At 34.7% G+C, this 20,369-nt stretch overlaps 2 protein-coding genes across 9 annotated transcripts in view; one reads left to right on the top strand and one right to left on the bottom strand.

Moving 5' to 3' along the window:
* Window positions 1–15,177, bottom strand: part of LOC144977181 (WD repeat-containing protein 89-like) — a 52,624-nt gene extending 37,447 nt beyond the window's left edge. Inside the window, exons 1-5 of one of the 8 annotated variants that reach the window (XM_078922101.1) lie at window positions 15,110–15,177; window positions 14,472–14,602; window positions 10,586–10,734; window positions 5,788–5,941; window positions 447–538 (exon numbers count right to left, since the gene is read on the bottom strand). In XM_078922101.1, coding sequence (XP_078778227.1) covers window positions 447–538; window positions 5,788–5,921 — 226 coding nt within the window. In that variant the 5' untranslated portion in view covers window positions 5,922–5,941; window positions 10,586–10,734; window positions 14,472–14,602; window positions 15,110–15,177. Of the gene's footprint in view, window positions 1–446; window positions 539–5,787; window positions 5,942–10,585; window positions 10,735–11,541; window positions 11,739–14,314; window positions 14,619–15,109 lie in introns of those variants that run through there. The other 7 variants (XM_078922102.1, XM_078922103.1, XM_078922104.1 and 4 more) reach the window with 7 other exon arrangements.
* A 73-nt stretch (window positions 15,178–15,250) lies between these two features.
* The window catches only part of LOC144977180 (D-aspartate oxidase-like), a 39,537-nt gene continuing 34,418 nt past the window's right edge, over window positions 15,251–20,369 (top strand). Inside the window, exons 1-2 of the mRNA XM_078922100.1 lie at window positions 15,251–15,709; window positions 16,215–16,406. Of these exons, the coding sequence (XP_078778226.1) occupies window positions 15,510–15,709; window positions 16,215–16,406 (392 nt within the window). The 5' untranslated portion in view covers window positions 15,251–15,509. The remainder of the gene's footprint in view (window positions 15,710–16,214; window positions 16,407–20,369) is intronic.

The raw sequence follows: 20,369 nt of genomic DNA, 5'->3' as shown, positions 1-20,369 counted from the left end.
CAGAGAGGTCTTTCCCTAAAGAAGGCCCCGAGAATAGCAGTTGAGAGGATGGGGATCCCTTTCATCACTTCAAGTGCCAGTTGGCCGGGAGAGGATTGAGTGTGAGTGAGTGAAAGCATGTATAGCATGCAATTTATTTTTTTAATTTTGGGGAATTGGCAAAATTTTAATTTTAATTTTTTTATTATTTTTAACCCTGAACTATGGGCAGGATAAATGCACTGTATCTTGTTGTTATGCACATTTTCAAATTTGGTTTGGTTGAATTTAGCATTATTATGTTGAGGAGTTTAATAGCATTGCCCCAATTTTTTTTTTTTTTTTTCTCATTAATGAATATCAGGATCACATATAAAATAACAAAACAGTCTTGAATAGGAAGACATAAGTAAAAGAACATATTTCTATGAAATGCATTTTCCCCAATTGATTGCCATCTAAATTACCTGTCAATGTTCCTTCTGGTGTAAGAAATTCTCTTGAAAACAAACAGATGTCATTGCCTGTGCAAGCAGTTGCAACTTTTGGAGATTTTACACTTGAAACAGAAAGAAAAAGTGTTAAGCCTTGATAATCTTATAATTTCGCTGTTACCTTTTTTGTCAAAACTTTTGAAGGTAGTTCTTACACAATTAACATCTCATCTTAAGAACAACAGTTTGGAACAACCCTTTCAGTCAGCCTACAAACATCAACACAGTACTGAAACGGCGCTTCTTAAAATCTTTAATGACTTGTTATGTAATGCTGATGCTAACAATATCAATGTATTATGCCTTTTAGATCTTTCAGCTGCCTTTGACACCATTGACCATGACATTTTTGTTAAGAAGACTAGAAAATACGTTCGGCATAAAAGGAATAGCCCTTAAATGGTTTACATCATATTTACAGGATCGATGGCAGACTGTCGTGGTGAATGGTGTTCAGTCAGAACAAGTTTTACTAAATTTTGGAGTGCCACAAGGCTCTGTTCTTGGCCCTGTCCTTTTTACTGTATATATGCAGCCCCTTTCTAGTGTGATATCCAGATTCAATCTGAGTTATCATTTTTATGCAGATGATACGCAAATATATGATTCAGCACCCCTTAGTAATTTAAAGTACTTAATACAACGAATTACGAGCTGTTTTAATGAGATTAAATCTTGGATGTACCACAATAAGTTAAAATTAAATGATAGTAAAACTGAGATTTTAATGTGTGGAAGGCCGAGTATCCTTAAACAGGCAAATAAATCGCCTATTACTCTCGGATATAGCACAATAGAATTTTCAAATAAAGCAAAAAACCTTGGCGTCATCATTGATAAAGATCTTTCCATGACAAGCCACGTGAATAACACCATACAATCTATGTACATAGAATTGAAAAAAATAAGCAAAATTCGTAATTTAATACCGAAGCATATAGCAGAACTTTCAATTAATTCCCTTGTTTTATCTAAATTGGACTATTGTAACTCCCTTTGGGCGAATTTAGCTAAAGACAAAATTAGCAAACTTCAGGTTGCTCAAAATTCAAATAACGCAGTCAGGCTCATTGTACGCAATAACCAAAAAAAAATACCCATCAGCAACTCTTCTTCTCCGTGGGTTACATTGGCTTCCTGTGGAAAAAAGAGTTGCCTATAAGATTTGTACTGTTGTCTACAAATCCCTGAGCACGAACAGTCCCTCCTATATTAAAGACCTTCTAAACATATATGTCCCCAATAAAAACTTGAGGTCAAGCAATGACCAATCAATCCATGTCAAACCTAAGCCATTGCGTAAAATAGGTGAACAATCTTTTCAATTTTCGGCCCCCCATTTTTGGAACTCTCTCCCATTACACGTGAGATGCTCGGATTCGTTGACAACGTTTAAATCTCGCTTAAAGTTTTATCTTTTTACGTCATATTGTTGCAATATTATTTTCATATTTTGTTGTTGTTAAATTGAATTCATATCACGTTTCTTTCACACTTGTCTCACTGTAATATGTTTTGTTTTATATCACTGTAAAGCGCTTAGAGCCTGTGACAATGGGGTAAAGTGCTATATAAATGCCATTTATTATTATTATATACATATAAAAAATATGGTATCTACAAGACAAAATTCTTAAGTACTTGTCATAACATTTTAGTTTTATTCAATAGGTTTAAAAGAGAAAACAACCCCCCCCCCCCACCCCCCTCCTCTAAAATGAGGATGAAAAGTGATAGAAATATAACTCAGAACAGAGTTTTGATTCACATTAAATGGCATTTTCATTACAAATTGCTCCTACTCATGCCTTTAATCAATTTTGTATAGAAAACTTAATTTCAGTCATAAATTTCAGATTGGTAGGAATTGTGCATCACATAAAAAGTTCTGATACAAATTGCCGTATGTTATCTATCAGTGATGATTATGGCAATTTGTCAAAAAGGAGGAAAATGTAACGCCCATCTGTCAAACTCACAAAATCATAACATAAAATTTCATAGTTTTGTATATTATATTACTAGTTCTAGTGTACATCTTCTCTTAATACTAGAGATATAACTTATTACTTTATGTAAATTTTTATGAATTATCCTTTCCGTAAAAAGATTTTAAAAAATACCTTCTATTCCAGAAATTTAAAATTAACTTTTGGTCAAAAGGCCTGAAAGCATTTGTTATTACTTGTTACATTATTTTTACTGTAGCCCAGTGGTTACAGATCTTAGAAATAAGATACGTTTATCTTTAATAAATTAAAATTGTTAAACATTGTAAAAACAAAGATAAAAAGTAAAAGAATAAACTAAGTTGAGCACCCCTTATAATTGTAACAGTTTAATATCATCTCTCTTTTACCAGATGACTTTTATAAAGTTGACATGAAGATGGATAGAAGAATGGTTGAGAGAGATATATGGATAAGGGAAAGATAGAAAGAGAGAAACAGAATGAGAAAGAGAGAGAAACAAAGAAAGAGTGAAAGAGAAGGAGAGTGAAAAAGAAAGAGGAAAAGAGAGAGAGAGAGAGAGAGAGAGAGAGAGAGAGAGAGAGAGAGAGAGAGAGAGAGAGAGAGAGAGAGAGAGAGAGAGAGAGAGAGAGAGAGAGAGAGAAGAGAGAGAGAGAGAGAGAGAGAGAGAGAGAGAGAGAGAGAGAGAGAGAGAGAGAGAGAGAGAGAGAGGGAGGGAAGTTTAATCGAAGGGGCTTTTTTTCTAAATCGGGGGAAGTTATAATAATTATAATAATCTGGCAACAGTTTGTCTAAATTGAGTGTCACCAAAAATTCATGCAACTGAGCATAGGTGTCAAAATGTGACACAAGACATGATGGTGATTTGTTCACGGATCCACCAATTGACCTGAGCTTTTCTCTGATCTATTGCTTTCTTGAACATTAATGGTTCCATAAAACAAAGGATGGGATTATTAACAGTTGTCCAGTGGATAAGAAATCTGATTATTATATATTGCAAGTTAAACTATTCATTTCTGTAAGACAATCCTTTGAAAACCACAAAGAAAGTTTCATTGAAAATATAAAATAAAAGAACTTTCAAGGCGCCTTTATTTCTTATGACCAGTCAGATTGCAAATTAATCAGATTATTGATTGTTACACCTAGCCCCATAGGTGAATTATTGTAAATGTAATATTAGAAAGGATGTAATACCGGGAAGTTTTGAAATAAAGTGACTGTTATATAAATGACTTTTGTTGTTGTTATTGTTGTAAACATTCTTTTATTCAATCATTTCCAACATAATGGTTTGAAATAAAAATTGTGTGAACTGTTGAATAAATATATCAATTTATCTAATTACTAACAATGTGACAATCTGTTTAATAAACATGTTACTCATTTTATATTGTCTAATTTACTCAACAAAAACTATTGCATGTTTGTGTTTTATTTGAAAAATGATTCGGCGATGATTGCTTTGTTGTTTTTTAAGGGTTTTACGGCGCTTGCAACACATTAAGGTCATATCAGCGCCAGTAAAAAGGAAGAAAATGGGATAGTAAAAAGTTCTAGAATTACAATTACAGCACAAAAGAAAAGGTGAGACAAAGGGGAATTGGTTCAAATAGGGAACAGATGTAGATTCCAAGAGCACACCGTCAAAGTACTTGGTTTGAGATCACCTAAAAGTCTCATCCAGACACAAGCACAGGTCCCAACTAAGAGAAATACACTCAAATGTTTACAAATCATATAATATAATATGTAAACTAAACATAATACAATGCAAAACAGAGAGATGATTTACAAGGAAAAAAATATCATCTCCCCAAAACTATAACTATACATTTGACTGTTTCCCTCCCAGCCAAGGAACTCCGGCCAGGGTCAGGACAAAACTAAGTAATCTCATTCCAAGACAACGACAGGAAACAATTGGAAAACAGGTACGGGGGGATAGAAGACACAGCATGTACCTCCCTGCCCACTATGGGAGGTCAGGATCCCCACCCAGTCGGCGATGATTGAAAACTCAAATATTGTCGCTATAAAATTTTGATAAAAGCTGTTGTATAATTATACTTTATTGAAAACAAATGATACAGCTGAATAATCGGACTAGCAACTCAAAAATATTTATGCAAATGCAGTTCACTCCGCTTAATCGCACATCGGTTAATCGCACAATCTGCTTATACACTACACATTCCCCAAAAACGGAATTATTTCTATATAATCGCTCCGCTTAATCGCACACCATCTCCGCTTAATCGCTACACCTTGAATCCATCTTGTTTTGAGAAAATATCTAAAAAATCAACAAACATAAAAAAGTAATGAAAATGTTTTTGTCATTGAACAATTTCCGCACGTTAATATCATAGGGGGGTCAGGGGGGCATGCTTCCCCAGAAAATTTTAAAAATTGACATGCAATTAGAGCTATTTGGAGCCACTTTGGCATCAAAATTATGATTTTTGTTAAGCACTCCAATAACCTTCTGAGGAGCAAAAACTTGAAAGAAAATTTTTAAAAAATCTTCTTGACATGACAGGAATTAATGGTCAACAAGACAACCTTAATTAGCTTCAAACAAACCAATGTAATCACCCTCAGACACAATTAACTTTGTTATTGCATCTTCATCATGGGAATTTTACTAAGTTTCAGAAGAGTGATTTTCTAAAAGTCCAACATCTGACACTGCATCCTTTCTACATAGACCCCGTGATAAAAAGAAGAAAAAAAATAGCTTGGATCTTAAATCAAACCTGCCAACCTTGATGATGCAACTTTCATTGAAAACAATATTCAGAGTCATTCTACCCAAATTTCAAATCTATTCCTGGATAAATCAAAGATCCACATTTGGCACTTGTCAGGGTCCATCAACATAGAAAGTGGAAGAAAATCAAATGATCTGAATTGCGTCAAATTCAAAGGTTGCAAGAACTAACGAGCCTTCTGAATGGATGGACAAAATTATTACATCCAATCAGATCGCTGTATGGATAACTTTTTCTGGTTTTCCTACTGGCCACAACTTAATTTAAAAAATAATGTTCCCTGTTTACGTGAATTTTTCTTAACTTTTTTCAGTTTTCCTTTGTCTAGAACATTGAAAATGATGTGCCATTTGCAAGAAAAGTAACTAAGCCTAAATGATTCTATTATCTGTAAACAAGAGCAATAATAAAAAGCTATCGACTTTTGGCTGAAAAGAAAAAGAAAAAATTGAAAACAAAAAATGCAAATAAATCTATTTTTAACCTCTGTCAAAATTGGCATTTTATTATGAGAGTTGCTTTATATTGAGTGTGAGGAAAGCCATTAACATTTTAAGGGAAACCTACTTTGTTTGTACTGCCATTTGAATTATATAGGGGGTGTTAGTTTTCGTTTTTCGGTCCTGGAGTGAACATTTCTGGACCAATGTCAGGTTCCTAAATGTTGAGACTGGGTCAGGTTCCAAACTTGACTCTGACATTTTCACAGCTACGAAGAGCCCTGTAAATTGAAAAATAACCTTATATTGATATTAAAACAATTTAAAAGTAAAATAAATGCATACAGAAAAATTCTTTTGAAACAGGGCGAGATGATTAACACGCTCACAAATATGACTAGACGTCTAATATTATTTTGTTACAAAAGATCCTTATTTGTGGTGGTTGCAGTGGTAGATAACTATATTGGTTTTATTAGAAGTAGCAGTAATAATGTTGGTGCAAGTGGTATATGACAGTGGTAGAAGTACAGTGGAACCTCCCAATTACGACACCTCATAATAGTGACAACCTCCTGATAACGACATTGACCCATGGTTCCGATTTTTTTCTATTTAAGATCAGTAAAAAAAAACCCTCCAAATAACGACGCACTTTTTGATAAAACCTCCGAATAACAACATCATTTTGGCGATTTTTGGCAGTTTTCGTAGATATCTGATACTAAAAATACCGAGAATGAGTATGAGTAATCAAAGTTTATAAAAACGATTCCTGCTTGAACCAATGAGAACGCAGTTTTTGAAACCAATGAGAACCAAGCTTTTTTGACGAATCTTGGCTGATATTGATATGCATTAGTAAAAAACCAAGGTATAAATGTAAGTGTAAGCAAGTAAAAACCCCAATATTGTGAGTTTCTTTGCCAAGGACGATTATACATAGCTAGACTTTTTTAAAACTCCGCTCTTTTAAACATTTATCAACATTCCAGAATATTATGCACATAGAAATTAGTATTGTTGATAAAATATCAATAAAGCATAAAATTAACCAACAATAAATCTGTCAATGGATAGTAGGGTACTATATATAAACAATATGTGTTGGCATTATGTGAGTCTCATGGCCGAATGGTTAAGTCATCTGCCTTAGAAGGCTTCTCAGAATCGACGATGAGTGTTCGAACCCTGGTTCCGCCACTTTTTTTTTTGGTCTTCTTTCTACAGAGCATTGCAAAAATGATAAATGACCCATCCACACCCCACCCCCTTTTTTCTCTTTTAAATTATTTTCTCTCTCTCTCTCTCTCTCTCTCTCTCTCTCTCTCTCTCTCTCTCTCTCTCTTTTGGTTCCGTTCTATAGAATATCGCAAATTGTCATATTCGTCCCCAGTCCAATCTCAAAAAGTATATACTAAAAGAATAAATAACTACAAAGCAAGCAAACAAAAAAATTAAGAGGGTGATCAAATGGTCAAAGAGAAAAAAAAAACCCCAAAAAACATAACAAATTCATGCTCAGAAACGGAACTAGGCCAAACGATCAAGGAGAAAACAAATAGACTCGCTCAAAAACAAAATCAAAAAAAATAAATTAAAGGAAAGGTTGTTTGTTATTGTTGTTTTTTTTGGTCAAATTTTTAAATCTTTTAGTCTTAAACAGGTATGTGAATACATGTTAGTAACAGTAGCTAGTGACAAGTTGATTTTTTTTTCAAGTGTGTAATGATACATCATTATCATTGACAGTCAGATCATAACGCCTACGAAAAACCCCTGGTGACTACATTCTTTTTCTGTAGACCGTTGAGAAATTTAACACTCCCCCCCCCCCTCCCCCCACCCTTCTTTACATCTTTTAAAAACACCAGGACGTGGACTCTAGGGTAAACAAACAACATGGACCTCGTTGCTGTACCATTGTTCAGTCTTCAGTAAACAAAGTGAGAAGGCAGCAGTAGCAGAGCAGAGTGCAGGGAACTTGCTGCTGTCTCAGTGCCAATGCCGAAGTTATTTTATTTTACACTGTGATTATTCTCAGACATGTCTGTTTTGGTTTAAAAAATATTTTTCTCTCTCTCTTGGTTCCTTTCTAGCAAATTGTCATTTTCATCCCCACTTCGATCTCAAAAGGTATATTCTAAAAAGAATAAATAATTAAAAAGCAAACAAACAAAAATATTCAGAGAGCGACCAAATGGTCAGATAGAGAAAAAAAAAGAAAATAATAATTTTAAAAAAAATAATAAAAACAATTTTAATAAAATCATGCTCAGAAACGGAACAAGGCTAGACAAAAAAGGAGAAAAGAATAGACTCGGTCATGGAAAAAAAAAGGGAGCGATCGGATTCTAACCTGTGCAGCTAAAATGAGCAAAATGAAAGGTGGTCTAACCCATCGGTGTAACATAAAATTCATAAATGAGCTAGATATTTTTCAGCCATCTTGGCTTCCTTGCTTTGATAGTTATTTTCATCTCTGATTCAAATATATTGTTGGATTTAGTTTTGTGGAAGTGTGAAAATAAATTGTATTGCTTTGTATGAAGAAGACAGGAAAAAAAACAGGTGTGGGGCTAACAACATCTAGGCCGAGGGATTCGTCTGCGAAATAAACAAATTCCCGGCCATCATCAATATCCCCAAAATTGAGGTCAGAATGAACAAATTATAGATTAATAGATTAATAAAGTTAACAGGTAGATAGGTAGTGAAAATTTTAATGGTTTGTGGACTATGAACAGATTTGATGATTAACAAGTTTCTTGCTGGTTGAAAAAGACAAAAAAAAAAATGTGAATTGCCAGATTGACGTTTTCAGTTCAAAGTGACAAAAACTTACATGTCATTGATAATAATACAAAACGCGCATTTTCATCAATGCGCAAAACAATAATACAGTGACATTATTATACAAATGAAACATTATACATACTACATGAACATAATATCATTATACAACAATGTAGTAACTAAACATAAAGTCATTAATACAAAATAGGTTCATAATACATCCACATACTATGTCAAATACGGAAATGATATAACATAATGATATTATAATAACATAAACTAAATTAACATTCATATTGGGGTCAAATTACAAAGATGCACTAATCAAAAAGTTTTAACAAAGAGATGGTGTTTTCACTTTGATTTAAATATTGATAAGGACTCCGCTTCTCTTATTCTTTTAGGTTCCAGATGGAAGGTCCGACGTGGCTGAACGATCTGCCACCGTAAAATTTATATTTTTTTATTCATTTGAAACAATTAGTTTTGTAGAATCTAGTGCAGAGCAGAGACACCTCGATGGCTTATAAGTTTCTAAAAATTCAGTAATATACATTGGTGCTTGATCATTAAGGCACTCATAGCACAATACTGCTTATTTGAATTCGATTCTCACTTGAACTGGTAACCAATGCAGCTCATACAAAAGTGGCAATGAGTAGGATGTTCTCTTTTTTCTTAAAATCAATTTAGCAGCCGCATTCTGGATACGAGACAGGGTCTGCCAATGATCAAAAGTCCAGGTTTTTTATTATTGCCACACAGGTGTCTACGAATAATCAATTTTCTTATTCTCACAGACATGTCTGAGCTGAGAATAACAACAGTCTTATTTTAACGAAGTGACTATTTCTCTGAATGCTCGGAAAATAAACTTGATCTCTATTTCTCCGAACGGTTTCCATTCCATTCTCAATATTTTTTGGTTATTTGCATGAGTGTCTGTGTGAATGATGAATGTGTATTTTTGGGGTTTTCTTTTGCCAGTGTTTGGGCACTCTGTCTTTTATTCCCAACTTTCAGTTAGACTTCTATCTTGAGTTTGTGCTATCCTAACTTTCAACCTCTGTTCCCGTCTTGAGACTTTGACTTTATTACTTTATTATTTAGGTTTACTTCTTCTCTCTTTGATAGTGCAGCGTGAAGTGCAAAAGTGAACGCGCCATGGAGTTGGAGTATTCCCGATAGCACAACTTTTTGATAAAATCTGTCTTTGTCAACAAAACAATGTCAATGACAATGTGTTTACAAAACGCTAGACTTCTAGCTCGATGAGATGATTTGTGATAATTCCCTGTCCACTCTGTTTGAGCATTTACTTTTGCATCAACATCGCGTCTGTAACCCATCCGCTACTGGAGGCTAGCCGACCATTCGGAGAAATAAGAGTTCATTCCTGAGCGTTCGGAGAATTTGAAATAGAGCTGGCCTTATTTTAATTTTGTTTTATTGTTTTTAAGGGTTTTACGGCGCTTGCAACACATTAAGGTCATATCAGCACCAGTAAAAAAGAAAAAATGGGATAGTAAAAAGTTCTAGAATTACAATTAAAGCACCCAAGAAAAGGTAAGACAAAGGGGAATTGGTTCAAATAGGGAACAGATGTAGATTCCAAGAGCACACCATCAAAGTACTTAGTTTGAGATCACCTAAAAGTCTCATCCAGACACAAGCACAGGTCCCAACCAAGAGGAATACACTCAAATGTTTACAAATCATATAATATAATATGTAAACTAAACATAATACAATGCATAACAAAGAGATGATTTACAAGGAAAAAAATATCATCTCCCAAAACTATAACTATACATTCGACTGTTTCCCTCCCAGCCAAGGACCTACACGGCCAGGGTCAGGACAAAACTAAGTAATCTCATTCCAAGACAATGACAGGAAACAATTGGAAAACGGGTATGGCGGGATAGAAGACACAGCATGTACCTCCCTGCCCACTATGGGAGGTCAGGATCCCCACCCAGTTATTTTAATTTAAATTATTACTATTAGAGTATTAGGTATAGGCATAGGACGGACTTTATCACCTTTTCCATGTCCTGAACACAAAAAGAAAGAATTAAAAACACTGTTTAGCGCAAAAGTAGTTGAGTGGAATTATAAAAACTTACCTTCTAATGTAGAATTGCTTATCCAAAGTAGTTTAAGTTTACGTAGTGTTTTTATGCACCTCCGTTGACGCTGTATCTTAACGAACCATTTTTATACACCTCCGTCACGCATGTGCATCCCACCCAATTTCATCAGCGATATTATGTTTCTGTATTTGGATACAGCGAAAGTTACATTGTGACATCTGCAGGATGTTTTTGTTAATAAATTTATATAAAAATAATAATAATTTAAAAAATCGAAATATAAAACCAGAAAATAGAAGTTGCATTGAAGGTAAAATAATGTTTTAGAAAGACCTTATTAAATGTAATGAACAGTCAGGTGGCGCAGTGGACAAGCTGTCAGACTCTAACCTTAAACGTACTGGGTTCGATTCCCATCGTAGACAAAAAAAAATTTTTAAGTTTACTTTATTGAGAAAGACAAAAAAAATTTTTCTTTTTCTTTTGTTTTTCAAAACCTTTTTATCATGTTTTAATTTTTAAAAAACTTTTGATTTTAATTTTCTAAAATTATTTATTTATTTGAGATCAGTATTTGTTTCCCATGTTTCTTTTTACTCTTGATTTTTAAATTTATTGTTATTATTCTTTAACTTTAATTTATTACCATTGTATAAACGTACATCGGTAATCACTAAGCAGCGTGCTAAACTACCATTTAAGGGAGACCTTCCATAAGCTACCACATCCCAAGTATTCTTGTACTGTTTGGGAGGAGGGGGGAAACTTTCTTTTTTAAAGTCTCCCGCTCCCCCCTCCCAAACCCCCAACTAGAAGTTCTAGTGTAGGGGGTTTGGGAGGGGGGAGACTTTAAAAAAAAAAAAAGTTTCCCCCCTCCCAAACCCCCTACTAGAACAAGAATCTAGAGAGCTGAGCCGGTGTTACCAATACTTAGCTTCTATAACCAGGACAAATAATTCGTTTGGACAGAAAAATAAATAAAAACTTACCGCTTACCGTCAAAAGCAGTTTAGATTTGAAGATACATTTGTTTTCTATCAAAAAACATTCGGTACTAGACAATCCTTGATGAATTTCAAAAGTTGTGTTTGAAATTATATCCTAAATATTTTCATGATCCATTCCTCGCTAAATCGTGTGTTTTTCTCGTCTGACCCATAGGTTGGTGCCCCCTAGTGCCAGCCGCCTGCCGCGCAATAGCCGCGCAAAACAAAGGTTTTTTAAAAAGTTTATTGAGAAAAAGATACGGAAAAAAGTGTCCCTAGACAGGTATGCAATTTGGTGCATAAGTGCAGTAAAAATTGGTGCGCAAAATTAGTTCGTAGAGGATGCGAGACTGTGTGTGTGTGTGTGAGTATGTGTGTGTGTGTGTGCTCTTTTCTTTCTTCCTTTTTTTTGGGAGTGCCTACGTACACGGTAACGGGGCATCTAGCCTCAGGATCTATGTACACGTAAACCGGTTTACCGTTGCAACATTCTGTCAGTGATGGTCCTCGCTGTCGTGACCGCGCGCGCTCGTGTTTGTGTGTGTGTGTGTGTGTGAGTTGTTTTTTTAAAATCAAAACAATTTTAACCATTAATGGCGAGATTCCATCTTACACTCCCCAAACTCCAGATCTTAGTCTTAATGTTATCATTAAAAGACAAGCTTTGCAATTTATAGTTTAATTGAAGCCCGAGTCGAAATATACTCTTACTACTGCTCTCTTCGTGGAAACGATTTATTCTGCATAAGCAATCTGGAGAAAAAAATCAGTGTCACTGTAAAAGGTTAAAATTTCACGAAGTACGCTCCGTGAACACCGCTGTAACAATCCTTTGATCTACGTCATCAGGCAACCCATTGTTTCTTTCATCTTTACCCATTCCCCCTTACTATCCCCCCATCCCCCCGCCCATCTCTTCTCTCTCTCTCTCTCTCTCCCTCTCTCCTCTCTCTCTCTCTCTCTCTCTCTCTCTCTCTCTCTCTCTCTCTCTCTCACCCTATCTCTCTCTCTCTCTTGTCATAATGTTATCCCTTCCCCTTCCCATCTCAATGTAAAATGAAAACGTTCTGTTGTTTGCAGATACATGTATGATTGTTTTGTTTTCTCTCTCTCACTAGGCTAGGATTAAAAACCAAGACATCAGGTAATGGGTGTCTAATGCCAAAGTATAGATTCTCTCTTTGGCCAATTTAGTCACGCATGTGGCAGTCCAGCTATTTACTATGTTCTGCCTATACCACACAATAAGTGGGATTTTGGGGGGTGGGTACGAAAGAAATCAAGGTCATAAGTAACCGTGCACAAGAGCTGTATAGGGAATTGGTTTCTGGGGGTCTTGCAAATACCAAATATTTTATGGAAAGCTTTTTCGAACTCCAAGACGTCTGGTTTGTTTTGCTATCTTGGAACAAACGAAACAGAGATGTCTTGATGTGTGGCCTAGTTGTCTGATTTTGTGACCTGGATGTAAGGTTTTGTGACTTAGATGTATCCTTTTGTGTGTGCAAGCCATGCGAGTAAGTACGGCGATAGCTTGCCAGTTGAGGAAAAAAAAAGGAAGAAGCAGCGTATCCGCATTTGAAAAACAAAACAAAAAAAAAAACTGAAAAAACAAAACAACTTAACCTTTTAAAGGCGAATATCAATCTTACTTGGACCAAAAATAAAATCTTACCGTTTTCATCAAAAGACAAAAAACAAATTACAATTTAAAAACTTGAGCTTTTATATAGAGCAATATCCACCCAACGTGCTCAAAGCACTTTTTATCAATATTCTTACTGCTCTTATGGTGGAAACGTTTGTTTTTTCTGCGTTAAAAAATAATATAAATGAAGACTATTATTTGAAAAACAAAAAAATCAGTGTCACTGGCAAAGGGTTAATTGCAGTACTCCTGCATCCAGTGAGACTCCTACGGCACTTGCTAATCATAAAAAAGGAAATAGCAGCAATCAACAATACTAAGGTGAAAAAAAAAGAAGAAACAAAAAGGTGGGTAGGGGGGAAGAGCAAACCCAGTAGCAATGCAACCTTTTAGCGGCGAAATTCGATCTTTGACCTAACACCAAATCTTCTATCATCAAAAGACAAGTAACGGCAAAACTATTATAGACAATTGAAGTCCGAGTTGCGATAGTCTGACTACTCTCTTGGTGGAAACGCTGTATTCCCCGTTAACAATAATAAAGATAAAAGCAAACTACTATCTAAAAGCAAAAAATTAGCTTCGCTGTTAAGGGGTTAAGAACACCTGCAACTGCAACTGCCAGCATCCTTGAGATGTCTACGTCACCAAGGTCACCAATCGACACGTCTCCCTCTCGTCGGCATGCACCCCCCCCCCCCCCTCCACTCTCACGGTGGTGGTGGCGGCGGATAAAAAAGGCCTTTTTTTCTTTTATTCAATCAACTTGACTGCTGGTGGACCCTAGGCCTCTCTACAAGTCCAAGAAATAATACTCACTTTTTCTCTTCGCCAACGAAAATATCTACCCCCTACCGGTCTAATTATTTGTAGCAGACGACAAATTTCTCAAAAAGGTCACGTGACACTGTAAAAACAACACAGGAAGTCCATGAAAGCTTATTTACGACATTTCCTTTGAACCGTGTAAACAACAAAATTTCGTTTTCATTCGACTCAACGGGTCAGATTGGCCGGTATTTTTTTAACGAACTAAAGTTCTGAAAAATCAAAATGTTTCTTAGAAAGTTGAAAGATGCTAGTTTTTGAAACAGAGGTAGGTTTTTAAAAAAAATCTTTATATTTTACGTGAATGCATGCTCAAGGCGAGTTGGACGTGCAGCGGAGGTTGGTCGGCCAAAGGCGAGGCTCTCTAGTGCTTATGGAAGGTCTCCCCACTCAGACGCAGACGTCTAGATAGATTTAAACCTTATGAACGTATGCAGCAACATTTTCATTAATTTACCATCACCGCCAACGGAGGTGCACAAAAACGGTGCGTTTTTGTACACCTCCAACGGAGGTGCATAAAAACGCCACCTTAAGTTTAACTGTAAAAGCGAGAGACCACAAACAGCTCGAGTGACTTGTGTTTTACTTTTGTTTTCGCACAGGGTTGCCAGATTATTTTTCAACAAAATGCCAGGGAAGACTCAAAAAATGCCAAAACACTCAAAAAGATGCCAAAGTCTGTTGACTCCCACCCCCACTAAGAAAACTACTCACTTTTGATAGACAATTTACTATCATATCCTGGTGGCTTGCGTGTTTTCTTTTCTTTTTCTTTTATTTTTTGTTTTTTTGTTGTTTTTTTTTTGAATTATACTAAATTTCCTGTTGGGGTAATTATTTACCTACTGACTACTAAGTGGAGTGCTAAACCACTACACCACGGTTGGATTTTAAGAATGAAAAAGAAATGTGAAGATGTTTGTTTTTACGCGTTTAGAAATAATTAAGAAAAGGTGTCATTTGAAGTATAATATACAAGAAAAGAAAATGCCAAATGAAAATGCCAAATGCCAAATGATTTTTCTAATGCCAAACGGTTTTCAAAAATGCCAGATTTTTGGAATCTGGCATTTAAAATGCCAAACTGGCAACCTTGTTTTCGCAGTTCGCAGGCTATCCTAAATTACGCTCAAACAATAAAGAGCTCGTCCATTGTTATTATCCTCCAAAACACAAAGAGCGTTGTTTTGGGATCGGAAGTTAGGTATAAGTGGTTATACTGTTGCTCGGTTATGTCAACTCAAGACCGTCTAGTTCACCCGCGAATATCATTTAATCTCATCCCTGGTTATCTTATTCTTATGGCAACGGTTAGAAGTTTGAATAACAAGAATTAATTAGTATAATATCTTAGATTTATAATTTTACAATAATGAAGTATATCATCATTTATATAAAGCACCTCATATTCTGTGTTGGTAAATAGTGAACATCATAAATTCGTTTGCTAAGTTTTCCTCAAGACACTCTCTAATTCGTGCGGAAACTAAACATGTCATTTGATGTATGTGTCATTGGAGCTGGAATTACCGGCTTATCAGTGGCTCTGAATGTTCAGAGGCTGATGCGTCTTGTTAATGTGACTATTGTTGCCGACTCTTTCGGCCTGGAAACAAACACGCCAGTAATGGAGAATCTCTTCATTCCATCACCATCAAGCATAGAAGCTGATATTGAACCTGAAGTCTCCATGTAAGGCTATGATGTGCTGTTTTCCATTTGTATTTATTTGATTTAATCCTACGAGGGAGTTTGGAAACTGTTTTGGTTTAAATGAGAATTGTAAAATGAAAAATAAATTAAATGAGGGGGCAGGGGATGGTGAGAAGGGAGATTTACAGTGGCATTTCTTAATAATAAAAAATATAAAAGAAAAATTTGAATTTGATTTAATATATGTCAAGATAATGTGTCAGAATAGAGGACGATCAGATATAGGTCATTGGTTTCAGCTTCAGTTAGATGACAATTCTTCGAGACACATTTTTTCCATTTTATCTCTCACTGTTTTTCTAATATCACATCACTTTGTCCTTCAAAGAAAATGTCTACATATGAAATGATAATATTATGTAAATGATGCTTCTTCAAAATTGTGACCATCTGTGTATCAGATTAACAATGATTGTATTTTCATTTCTGTCTGAAAAAAACCCACCAAAAAACAAACAAAAAAATTATTTAAAAATACGCCAAGGGATTGGTTCAAAGATGCATGGGAGCATCACTACAATCTAGCAACCTCACCAGATGGAGAACTTACTGGCAATACACTGAAAACAGGTACCGCACTTTGGTGGCATGAAGGACATCATGTTATACCTCAATGCGTCATCGACTACCGCCTTTTGTCAAGAGAGGAGATGGATGAGAAGGAATACAACATTGCGTAAGGATTGTTTTAATTGTATTTTTGTTTGTTATTTTTATTACTTTTTTATGTCACAACAGCGTGAAGAACAATGCCATAATAAATTGTTGATTGTAGAAAAAAACAAAACAGACAACAACCACAGATACTTCTCCCACCCTATACCCCCATTCCAATCAGAGAGAAAGAGGACGAGAGAGAGAGAGAGAGAGAGAGAGAGAGAGAGAGAGAGAGAGAGAGAGAGAGAGAGAGAGAGAGAGAGAGAGAGAGAGAGAATATAAAGAAATGAAAAAATCAAACCAATTAAGTAGTATCGTGAAATAATATACCGGAGCAGGTGTACTCTGTGACTGCCATTGGATTTCATGGTATTCTGACAATCGTTCTCAAAATACCTGCTCTGTTAAACGATGTAATAATTTTCTTACTTTCTACTCCTTTGGCATTACTTATTTACTTTATTAGCTGACTCACATCACAACTTTTGTCCTTTTTAAGCAGCCAATGTGGAAAATTTCAGTTTCATAAGTTGCATAATGTGGATGGTGGATTAAGGTAACTCCCTGTGCATGGTTAGCGTTTTGGAAAGGAGCCCTTCTCTTAATTTTGAGCAGTGTGTACATTCCAGCAAATGTTAATATACTCTCTTTGGTGCTGTCTACTGTATCATAGATATAATGTCAAATTCTGTTCAGGTGTTGGTTGAGCAAAACAATGAACAGTTCTCATGTTTTTTTGTTGTTGTTATTTTATCCTTTTCAATTTGCCACCATTGTCTACCCAAGATTCTAATTATTTCTTTTGAGGTTTTTTAAGCTTACATATGAAGACCACAGGGGGAAAAACGATCAAAGTCACATTTTTCAGCTTTTGAGAAAATCAAAATTAAAGTTTGGAAACCCAATTGAAAACGCCACATGATAATATGAATTGAACTGAATGTGAATTACTAAACTTATATATTTTGACCACGTCAGATGCATATAAAAAACAAGCTCTTGGTTGATTTTGATACCAAATTATTGTGACATTAGAACAGTGAGTGTCTTTCGGACTTTGATCGATTTTCCCCTGTGGCCTTCATATGTGTTTGCTCTTGTTTTGTTTGACTGTTGTTCAATCTGGAAACAAATACATCAATAATGGAAACACCAAGGTCTGTGTGCCTGTACCGTGCATCCATTGTAGGACAATTGATGTTTCATATATTATTTTTAAAATGATATTAATGATTTTGGTTGGCATTCAGAGAGTATTTGATTACTGTGCACTGTGCGCGATCCTTAACTAAACTAGAAATGTATGCATTTATAGTGTACTACGCCACTGCCTGCCAGCATGGGGTGGGGATAAAATATCTGAAAAGTCGATGATATACAGAATTTTGAAACACGCCAGAAAATGTTAAAATTTCCTTCAATTTTAGACTTTAATTATTTTTATCTGAAATCATCTAATGAAAAAATCAACAAAGTCATTAGAGTTAGAGATGGAGATTTAATTCAGCAAAAGAAGTTGTCTTCTGCACTGTGCCACAAAGAAACAAAGACATTTTAATTCTTTCCTCTCCACGGCTCTGAGAAACTATGCACTGATACTGGCTTGGTGGCAGCTGAGGTCCTTAGCCGAACTGGCCATCTCTCAGGTCTTGCTTGTAAGGCCGCCGTTTGAAGCAATGATGGGGTTGGACAGTTCTCTCTATGTCCGTGATGGGAAGGGATTGAAATCTGGTTTTATATAAATATAAACAGGCCGTCAGATTTCTCCGTGTTAATCATCTTTGGCCTGTTCTCGAACTGGAGTGTCCTCAAACAGGAATATAATATATATATAATTAAAATACATGAAATATAAATATATATTATATAAATGCTAACGCCCAGATAGCATGAAATAAACAACTGATAGGTACTCTGGCTTCAAGAAGTACTGGTCTGCGCTAGATAAACAAACTAGCTAAACCATGATATTGAAAGATATGAAACCCCTTGGATCAATTATTTCTGATTTTAATCTAAATTACCAATTTTATGCAGACGTTAGTCAAATATTTAAGTCAGCAACCTACAATCTATCATTTACATCTTTTAATTTTTAATTCAAAAAAAAGTGAGTGGAGCAGGCACTTGTGTTGGTAACAACAAGAGATGAAGTGAATAGAATTTTTTTGGGTTCGTGGATAGCTCATACGGTAGAGTCACGCTCTCACCGGCCAGGCGGAGTTGTCATACCAATAAGGTCGCGGGTTCAAACCCCATCAACCACCGAAATTTTTTTTATTCTCTATTGTCTTCTGGCACTTTTCTATCATCTCTTGTTGCTACCAACATCTTTTAATTAAACGTTTCCAATCTTGCTTTGATTGAAAACTTGGATTGAACTGAACAGACTAAAACTTGATAGTAAGACTGAAATTAGAGAAACGTATAGAATATAAGATCTGTACAATTGTTTTTAAATCACTGCACTCTGATTGTCCTGGATACATTAATGACATGCTTAAATTCTACGTCCCATCCAGAAATCTGAGATCAAAGTCTGATAATCATATTATACTTGTGAAGCGAAAAATGACTCGCAAAATTGGCGAGCATGCGTTTGAATATTCGATACCCTTTATAGAGAACTACATTCCAAGATATATCAGAGACAGTAATGATGCAGATTTCTTTTTAAAAAACATCTTAAAACGTTTCTTTTTAATTTGTAGCACTGTATTGCTTTGTTTCATATTGCATGTTTGAGTGGTCGTATGTTTGAGTGAAAGTAGCCACGTTACTGTTAAGCGCTTTGAGCTTGTTGATATACAGGGTATGACGCTATATAAAAAACATACATTATTATTATTATTATTATTATTATTATTATTATTATTATTATTATTATTATTATTATTATTATTATTATTATTATTATTATCATTATATTATTATTATTATTATTATTATTATTATTATTATTTTTATTATTATCATCATCATCATCATCATCATCATCATCATCATCATCATCATCATCATCATCATCATAATCATCATCATCATTATTATTATCATCATGTAGGTATCATTATTTGATAGAACAGGACAGGTGTCCATTCCTTTATTTATGTCAATTGAAATCATAGTTGCAATGATATTATAAATATATAGTCAAATGAATCATGCAAACACAAGTAAAACACAACTGAGCAACATGAATTCAAACTCCATACCCAGTTATCAAGTCAAATGTTCTATTTCATGCCAAACCTAGAAGTTTGCATGATCACACATAAATATCTCACAACAACTGAAGACAGAAGTTACTCTATCATAATAATTATTACCAGTATCAATTAAATTAAACCTGTCATGAAAACTATTATTGTTAATCATTTTCAAAATATACTTATTCCATTAAAAAAAAAATATTTTAGAAAACTCACTGGTGGGAAACGTTCAACAGTTTTCTATTTTTCTTTTTAGACTTTGTTTTGAATGATCTCTTATATTCCTTCAATACGTGATGGAGTCTTATATTTACAAAAAAAAAAAAAAGGTTTACAATTAATTCCTGAATGTTCCATTCACATGATTCACTGATAAAAACATGAGACAAATGTTTTAATTCATTTATCAATATCGCTTTACACGACTTTTTGACAAAGTTGATTCAATAACTTTCATAAATTTTGTTATAAGATTAGAAAATACTCTTTAGCAATTCACTAGGGTAAGACAGACCTGTAGTACATCCTTCAATCTGCTTTATTTCTATTAAATTTGGATTGAACTGCTTAATTTATTTACTTTTAATAAAGGATGACATTCATTCATACTTTAAATTCTAATTTGTTTGTTATATAGTCTGCAATGTATGCCAAAAACATTTTAAATTTCTTCTGAGATATTGTTTGACACTTAAGGGTCTATGGTAAGGAATTGAGCTGATTTATTTGTAAAAGTTTTTTTAATGGTTTTTTAAATTACTTGAACTTTG

This window comes from Berghia stephanieae, chromosome 7, assembly GCF_034508935.2.
Source record: "Berghia stephanieae isolate SIO BIC M18660-M18661 chromosome 7, UCSD_Bste_1.3, whole genome shotgun sequence".
In the NCBI taxonomy this organism is placed as follows: Eukaryota; Metazoa; Mollusca; class Gastropoda; order Nudibranchia; family Aeolidiidae; genus Berghia; species Berghia stephanieae.
The sequence above is the reverse complement of the archived record's forward strand: the minus strand, read 5'-3'. Positions and strand labels throughout refer to the sequence as shown.